The 9,523-nt window shown below is 40.5% G+C and overlaps 1 protein-coding gene across 1 annotated transcript in view; it reads right to left on the reverse strand.

Moving 5' to 3' along the window:
* rhoq (ras homolog family member Q) overlaps positions 1 to 6,289 on the reverse strand; it is a 25,254-nt gene extending 18,965 nt beyond the window's left edge. The window contains exons 1-2 of the mRNA XM_053639362.1: positions 5,873 to 6,289; positions 5,475 to 5,533 (exon numbers count right to left, since the gene is read on the reverse strand). Coding sequence (XP_053495337.1) covers positions 5,475 to 5,533; positions 5,873 to 6,014 — 201 coding nt within the window. The 5' untranslated portion in view covers positions 6,015 to 6,289. The remainder of the gene's footprint in view (positions 1 to 5,474; positions 5,534 to 5,872) is intronic.
* Between the last annotated feature and the right edge of the window lie 3,234 nt (positions 6,290 to 9,523).

The raw sequence follows: 9,523 nt of genomic DNA on the forward strand, positions 1-9,523 counted from the left end.
GAGGAAAACAAAGAACCTGGAGGGACACGGGGAGAATAATCCTGCACAGACAGTATCCTGAGCTGAGGATCAGACTAATAATAGAATATCCATCCATCCATCCATTTTCCATACCGTTTATCCTACACAGGGTCACAGGGGAGCTTGGAACCTATCCCAGGGAACTCAGGGCACAAGACAGGGGACACCCTGGCACAATCACACACACATTCACACACTACGGACAATTTAGAAATGCCAATTCAGCCTACAATGCTTTAGACTGTGGGACGAGACAGGAGTACCCAGGGGAACCCCCGAAGCATGGGGAGAACGGCAACCCTGGAGGTGCGAGGCAAATGTGCTAACCACTATGCCACCGTGCCCCCCAATAGGCAATTTTTTTTCCCCATTATCCCACTGTATACAGTAATACAGTTGTTTATACAGTCCCTCCAGGATTTCGTGACTTTGCGATAGCAGAAATGCAAATTCTAAAACATATAATAAAAAGTTAAAAATTATGCAAAATTAAGCCAACTCCGCAGTATTGGGACGAACTTGCAATTTTCCGCAGATTTGGGCCAAGACTTGTCATGTGTGATCATTCAGACAAAGCCCTCTTCGATTCACGTGTGTCGAACAGGAGTACAACTAAAAGGTCTCGTTTACCAGAAGAAAAAAAAACACTGGCAAAGGCCTTGCAAAACAATTTTGTGCATTTGCAATTTTGCTAATTCAAGTAGTTTTCCACAAAAAAAAGATTTTAAAAAATCCACAAGTTGCATTGCAAATTAAAAAAAAAGAAAAAAAGAGGACCCCCCCCCCGCCCCCCCACCCAAAAAAAAAAAAAAAAACACACCCAATATGATTTCCCAGGCACTTTCATGTAGAAAAACATTGTACAGTGAAATCAGTAGCAATTAAAAACGCATTAGGAACCATAAAATACATTTCTCAAACACTGTTCTGGGCAGCATACTCACTCCAAGCTGCTTTTGATGGAAATGAATAAAGAAATGTTTGGCAACTAAAATATAAACTTGGAAATATTGAGCCAAACAAAATAAAGCACCATTGTGTAAGATATTTATCCTGTGTCCTGATGTGTGCAAGTCGTCTGTATGTGTGTGCGAGCATGTGTATGAGTGAGAGAGCGAGTTGCATTACACTGCCCAAGCCAAAACCTCCAGCTGCTTTGATCACTCCACGAGCAAACTCTGCAGCTGAGTCAAACCATGTACTCTGACCCAACTTACAAGTATATACAGCACATTAATCTTCTAGATAAGTATACAAAACATTCTAAAGTCAGTTTATACAAGAGACGTTTCTTAAGTAAGGAATAAAACACTTTGCTGTTATAGGAAAATGATCAACAACAGGGTGGTGTGAAGTATTTTATCCATTACAACCACTGCAATTTAATTTTTATTTATTAAGGAGCAACTCTCCTTCCATAAATGTTAAATAGATGCTTCATTACAGAAAGCCTCCCTGTCACAAACAGTACATATTTCAGTTTAGTAAATAACACTTTTTTTCACGTTTAAATTCGTTTTATTGTAAGGCTTACATTTTTTGAGAATCTACCATACAAATTCACTGTGAAATATAAATGATTATTATAATACAATAATACACATTATAGTGTATTAGAAGTATTTGATAACGTATTAGAACGAGTTTGATTTGCCGTCAGCGCTACAGAAAGTTTCTGACCAATCAGAACTGAGAAATCGACAGTGCTGTGGTATAAATTTGAATGCTTACTATTTTAACAATAATGTCACTGCAATGGAAATTTTTTTAAAGCTCAAGAAGTTTCCACACACACCACAAAGTATATACAACTAATCTCAAACAAATCTCACACAAAATGTTGATGTCTGAAATGTTGTAGGTAGCTAGGTTGGAGAAGAATATATTATAAGAATTTAGCTAACATTAGCTGGCATAGAACTTTTTTTTATAAACGGACCATAAAGTCTCATTTTTTTCCAGACATTTTAAATGTCAAGCAAAGTGGGTTGTAAGGAATAAAACCTATATGAAAGAAAGATTATTCCTGTGGAAACGCAGTTGGTGAAAGGTACAATTTATTATAAGGCAAACGGAGGTACATCGATAATTTTTGTCTAATCTTCTGCTAATAAACAAAAGCTAATCATAAGAAGCTGACAAACAATTTGGTCTTGTTAGCAGCCATTAACTTCAGCAAGTCATTTTCTCAAGACAATAACTTGAAGTAAAATATACAATGTAAATATAATAGCATTCATTAGAGCTTCTCAGTCCATAAAATACTTTAAATAACAAGAAAAAACAAGCTACTTAATTTACAAAGCAGCTTCACTACCACCTCCATACTGAAAAAGCTCACCAATAGCGGAGCTGAAAAACGAACTCACTAATGCACATAGTGAGGCAGCTCTGTTGCTAGCCAAGCTATTAGTGAGCTAGTATTCCTGAAATGCTAACAATTTTTGTGCAGAGACGCATGTCAACACTGACAGTCGATATGAGAAGCTGATCATGTGAGCATAAGACTGATCTTACCAGACCACATTTACTGCTAGCTGATGTTACCTAGCAAACTTAACCTACAACGTAAGGTGGTGTACTACATGCATTTTTTTATGGAAGTGTAACATTTCTGTGGAAACTTTCTACCACTGTCATTGTTAGCTAAAACTGCTCTATAGAGTCCTGCAAAAATTATGTTTTTTTTTAGTAGGCCAACCCAGAAGTTAGCATCACCCCGGTTCCCTTGACAAAAAGCCAATAGCCAAAAATCCCGAGTTGGGTATTACTGATGTATTTGATGTCATAGAATAAAACGTGAAAATATCTTGAGCTTGTGTTAACCACAGACCTTATTTCAGGCATTTAACCAACAACCCATTTAAAAACCCCATTGACTTCGGGACGACGGAACCGGAAGTGCAAAAATAATAACTAATTTCCGGACTTTAGGACTCATTTTTGCAGCACTCTGTTGCTCCACCATTCATTTATTTGTCAAATACAGTCCATAATCCATCTTTTAGCTTACTACATTTGTTTGAATTTCTCTGTGTAAACACACTAGACAGTTACGTATACTCAAAAATACATTAACACGAAGAATTTCCTTTGCTCTCTTTCAATCAGAGTTACACGGCCAGGTTTGCAGACACACCCTCTCATTTCTCATCTAAACAAGGGCTCTGATCAATCACAAACTCTGTAGTGTTTTTAAACCAAACCCAGCTGTGCGCGCACAGGGAAGACTTTAAATTTTGCCTGCTTTGAAATCAAACCCCAGCATTTGGCCCTTCCTGACCCTTCTGCAACATCTGGCCCACTCCTCACATTTTCATTCCTTCATTTCCAGCACCCTTTAAAGTGCTCTGAATGAAAAATAGCAGCCATGTCGGATCCAGCTTTCGGCTTTGCTCTGGAGAAAAGCCTGGGTCTCAGAGCTCCTCTTATAGTGCACTCTCAGCACAACGCAGCAGATCTGCTTCTATTCACACAGCTCATGCTTCCTCAGCCATCTCATTAGAGCGTCAGACCCACAGAGATCCGTTTCTCTGAAGCAGACCACCTTCTAAGAACGGAAAAAAGCTTCCTCTCTAACTCTGAGAGCAGGCGCTCCTGATTAGTGCGCTCAACTGTTTCACTCCATAAGATCCTCATTTTGGATCACATGGTTGCACTTTTGCTTTCAATCCAGTAAGACACCATAAGCGTATTAACTTTCTAGATTCACACTCAAAGACTAATTATATTTGTTTTTCCAATGTGACTGAATTAGTTTGCCAAAACACACATGAAAGCAAATCCTTCCAGACCTCGTTATGATCACTCCACAGATTTACTGTATGAATATTATCCACATGCAAATATACACCAATCAGCCATAACCTTAAAACCACTGACAGGTGAAATTAATAACATTGATTGTCACATTACAGTGGCACCTGTAAATGGGTGGGATATATCAGGCAGAAAGTCAACAGTCAGTTCTTGAAGCTGGTGTGTTGGAAGCAGGAAAAATGGGCATGCGTAAAGATCTGAGCAACTTTGACAAAGGCTAAATTGTGATGGCTAGATTACTGGGTGAGAGCATCTCTAAAATTAGAGGTCTTGTGGGGTGTTCCCAGTTTATAGTGGTTAGTACCTACCAAATGTTGTCCAAGGAAGGACAAGTGGTGAACCGGTGACAGGGTCATAGGCGCCCAAGTCTCATCGATGCGCATGTGGAGCAAAGGCTAGCCTGTCTGGTCTGATCTCACAGAAGAGCTACTGCAGCACAAACTGCTTAAAAGGTTCATGCTGGCTATGATAGAAAGGTGTCAGAACACACAATGGGAAGCTGACAATCAGAACTGGACCATGGAACAGTGAAGAAGGTAGCCTGGTCTGATGAATCATATTTTCTTGTACATCGTGCGGACAGCTGGGTGCGTGTGTGTCACTTACCCGGGGAAAAGGTGGCACCAAGATGCACTATGGGAAGAAGACCAGCTGGCAAAGGCAGTGTGATGCTCTGGGAAATGTCCTGCTGGGAAACCTTGAATCCTGGCTTTCATAAGGATATTACTTTGACATGTACTACCTACCTAAACATTGTTGTAGACCAAGTACACACCTTCATATCAATGGTATTAACTAATGGCAATGGCCTCTATCAGCAGTATAATGCGCTCTGCCACACTGCAAAAAATGCTCAGGAATGGTTTGAGAAACATGACAAAGAGTTGAAGGTGTTGACTTGGCATCCAAATTCCCCAGATCTCAATCTGATCAAGCATCTGTGGGATGTGCTGGACAAACAAGTCCGATCCATGGAGGCCCCACCTCAAAACTTACAGGACTTAAAGGATCTACTGCTTAGGTCTTAGTGCCAGATACCACAGCACACCTTCAGAGGTCTTGTGGAGTCCATGCCTCGCCAGGTCAGAGCTATTTTGGTGGCACAAGGAGGACCTACACAATATAAGGCAGGTGGTTTTAATGTTACGGCTGATTGGTGTTCTGGATTTTAAAAATTTTTTATTCTTGAACCCACCCCACCTTACATTACATTATGTATAACTAGTTTTATTCAAATTGCAGTTAGATTCACATTACCTATTAACCCTTTTCCAAATTACTCATGTTTAAATGAATTTTATTCTATTCAATTGACTAGAAAAAGCAACAGCTTTAACAACTATGCAACTAAGCCTATACAGGAGGATGACGAGTAGGAGAGAAAGAAACCAAACACCAGATTTCATGAGATTATATTTTAAGGAAAACATTCCGTGACCGATTTGTTGAAAATAATTTGACTATATAAATAAAGTTGCATCAGCTGTTGAGTGACTCATGATTGCACCATTTTAACAAAGTATAAGGTGCCAGGTTTTAACACACAGACGTGCATAACAGTGTAGTGTTCTTATTAAAATGTAACCAGAGAAAAAGATAAAATAATGAGACAGGTAGATGGATTTTGTTCATACCTGACCAGCAGTGTCATACAGCCCAAGAAGGTACTGCTTTCCCCCAACTGTCACACTCACTGCAAAATCAAACATGCAACAGTTACTTTACTACAACATGTGATGATCCACATACTGTAATGTGTCATGAGGTTTAATGATGTGACTGGCATGTGAGGGAGGAAGTGTGGCTAAACACATCAGCTGCCTTCCCTGAAGCCCACAGGTGGTTTCGATCAGAGGAAGCACGAGACAATGAAAAGCCACAATACACCACACCACATCACACACGCGCGAGAACGCGCGCATACACTGATTCTTTTCAGCATTTTTTACGCACAGACAGAAAGAAGGTCGTGCATGGTAAGAAACATCATGAAACTGCATTACTACAAATCATGCATCGATCCTGAACTTACCTGCGTAATGATCAAACACAGTGGGCACATATTCCTCTGGAAACGCGTCGTTGGCGTAGCTCATCAAGAGGCAAGTTTTGCCGACGGCGCCGTCGCCGACCACTACACACTTCAACATGATCGCACCGGTCCCGCTGGCCATGACACACAGCACATCATCATCATCATCATCACCATCATATTCAGCTCCGGATCCGCTTCCTCTCGCTGTTAAAGAGCAGCTCCAGCCTGACTCACCACCTGACACGCCGTCTCTCCTCCTCCCCTCTGCGTTTTCCCGTCACACACACCCTGTGCTCTCTAAACCCCTTCTATCCCCAACCCTTTCTGTGCTTCTCAACACCTTCTCTATTGTTCCACTTTGCCTACTTTCTAAAGACAAAAATCGGTCTCTTCTGACTCCACGAGCTCAGCTCACTCTCCACACATGGGCGGGGGAAGAAATCCCGATCAAGGGATCGAGGCAAAAGTACAAGTCTTACTTTGGAGCGCAACAGATTTAACGCAGAGACTGTTGTGAGCAGAGACAGCCTACTTCTTAAAAATATCACTGACTATGTTTACATGGACAGCAGTAATCTAATTATCGACCTTATTCTGAATAAGATAATATTGTGATTAAGGTGTTTACATGAGTTGCTTTTAGAATATTCCTTTCATGTTCCTGTTTTACATGTTATAGAAGATAGATCGATTAACGGCACACGTCATTACGTCCCCACGCCACGCCGTCCGACGTTCCCTCCAGAATTTCACGTATCAACATACAGTTCGTCTTCGTTATGGTACCGTATACAGTTTTGGGTGTTTCATTCTTAATTTTACGAAAGCTTCAAGTGTAGTTAATTATTTATCATGCTATACGCGCAAATAGACGACTGCTTGAAGCCGTGGGCTGCGTCTGAAACTGCGTACTTACCTACTATATAGTAGCCGAAGCACATGTATTTCACCTACTATATAGCAGGAAAGTACGTGGTTTCGGACACAGCCGTGCTCTCTTGTTTGCCGTCAAACGGTTGAGCACTGCCGTGTGTGATCGTGTCCTGTCGCACAATGCGGTGAAAACTCCCACACGATGTTAATAGTGTGATTAAGGTGTTTACATGTCTGTAACGTACGTCGATAATGCGACTAAAACAGGAATACTCCACATGTCTTAATTCGATTTGTGTTTATTACGAGTATGACTTTAGCCGGATTAAGGTAATCAGAAATCGCTGTTTACATGGTAGTTTCTTAATCAGAATATTGTCGTAATCAGGTTACTATTGGAATATTGTTGTCCATGTAAACGTACTGAATGGGGCAGTGCTTAAAGTGCCCCTGAAAACGAATTTTGTGTTTCAGAGCTTTTTGTACCTGTCCCTTAGTTTTATAGACACCCATAAGAGAGTATATCTAAAAGAAATACAAAATAATGTTTTGGATACATTTTCTTTTAATCATTTACATCATCACTTCCAGAACAATGTTTTTTTTATGATCCTAGTCTTGTGTTTATCCACTGACATGCTCTCTAGAATGTACATGTCTTGCTCTAGAGCAGCAGCGAACATTATTCTTTTTGGCTTTGCATCTTCCTGCATACTATTCCCTTTTCTAATCATCCCTTGGTTTAAAAAAAAAGCTGGAATACATTCATTTTGAAGAAAATGTATTTTGTGCATGTTCATTGTTATGTGTAACTGACAGTTGTACAATGGATGCCTTTCCTGACACAACACTCCCCATTTTCCGGGCTTGGGACAGGTGAGTGACAGAGAGTACACTGGCTTGTGCAACCCTCCAGTGGCTGGGATTGGTTCCCTGACCTGGAATTGAACCTGGGCCATGGTGATAATAGTGACGCATGCTAGCCACTAGTCCACCAGGGAATCATTGTTATGTTTCATTGTAATTCATGTAATTCACAGAATTTTAAAAATCAGTTCAAGGTCCATCCATTCATTTTCCATACTGCTTATCCTACACAAGGTCATGGGAGAGCCTGGAGCCTATCCCAGGGAACTCAGGCCACAAGGCATGGGGGCCAACCCATCACAGGGTAAAATCACACATGTATTCACAAACTACAGACAAATTGGAAATGAAAATCAGACTACAGCACATGTGTTTGGACTGGGGGAGGAAACCAGAATACATGGAGGAAACTCCTGAAGCACAGGGAGAACATGCAAGCTCTGCGCACACAGGGCAGAGGCAGGATTTGAACCCCCAACCCCAGATGTGCGAAGCAAACGTGCTAACCATCCCCAAATCAAGGTTTTTTATCTGGTTGTTAAACAGGGTGTAATTGCATGGCCTTTAGACTATGCAGTTTGTGAATAATTTTATATAAGTCTTGTGCTAGCAGTGTTCACCCTCTCAAACAAACAGGTGACAGTCTAGACATTCAGAGTGGTAATGTAGAACACACTTTTCAGCAGTTATGCAGTGGAGTGTTTGACATATTTAACTGTGGCCAGTGTTCACCAGTAAAAGATGTTCAGAGTTAATAAACCATAATATCTGAGTTTATAATCTTGGTGAATTGAATGAATGTATTATTAACTATTTTTATCCTGAGTTAGCTTTTTAAAATGTTTCCACGATTTTGATGCTAATTTGTGCTTCATGGTTTCATTTATCTTCATTTTTCTAAAATTCCAGTGGCTGTTCTTCAGTCTTGGCAATCTGTGACCAGTGTAATTTGTAGAGGATCCCTAACTCCTGCTTGCAGTCCAATCAGCTGGGAGTCGGTGGGCTGGGTAGGGATGCGCTGCTGTATCACTTTTGACAGCTACTGCAGAAGTCACGTGACCAAACAATTACCTCATACCGTGTGTGTGTGTGTGTGTGTGTGTGTGTGTGTTGGAGACGCGCGCGCAGGCGTACAAGTCTCGAGACGCACCCATTCGTTTGAACATCGTCTACCTGACATGCACTCAGCAGAGCATGAGGAAACATATATAAGTGACATTTATTCATTACTATTAGAATCTCACAATGGGCTACTGGTATGCTACGTGTTGCACATCATTCTGTAGGATAATACAGTGAACTCTAGTATTATCCACACCTTTCAAAAGATAGGCTAGAATAAATTTATAAATGGGCACGCAGTCATTTAAATGTTCCAGTCCAAACAGTTTTCTATAACAAATATAATTTTCTCTCTCTCAAAAAAAAAAAAAAAAAAATACATGCAGAGAATGTTGACATTCGTAAAGAATGTTTTAATAAATGCAAAGAAATTGTCATCCTTGAAAATAAATAAATTTTTATTCACTCCATCCAGTAGTTCTGCTTTTGCTTTTGACCAAACATACACTCACTGAACACTTTATTACACCTGTACACCTCCTCATTCATACAATTATCTAATCAGCCAATCGCGTGGCAGCAGTGCAATGCATAAAATCATCCAGGTACGAGCCAACAGCTTCGGGTAATGTTCACATCAATCATCAGAATGGGGAAAAATTGTGATCTCAGTGAGTTTGACTTTGGCATGATTTTTGGTGCCAGACAGGCTGGTTTGAGTATTTCTATAACTGCTGAGCTCATGGCTGACCCTGCGCTCTGACCCCAGCTTCCTGACAGGCTGAGGTATGCGAAGAAAACAATTTCACTGTGCTCTACTGTATATGTGACCAATAAAGACTCATT

Source organism: Ictalurus furcatus, chromosome 13 (genome assembly GCF_023375685.1).
Source record: "Ictalurus furcatus strain D&B chromosome 13, Billie_1.0, whole genome shotgun sequence".
Taxonomy (NCBI): domain Eukaryota; kingdom Metazoa; phylum Chordata; class Actinopteri; order Siluriformes; family Ictaluridae; genus Ictalurus; species Ictalurus furcatus.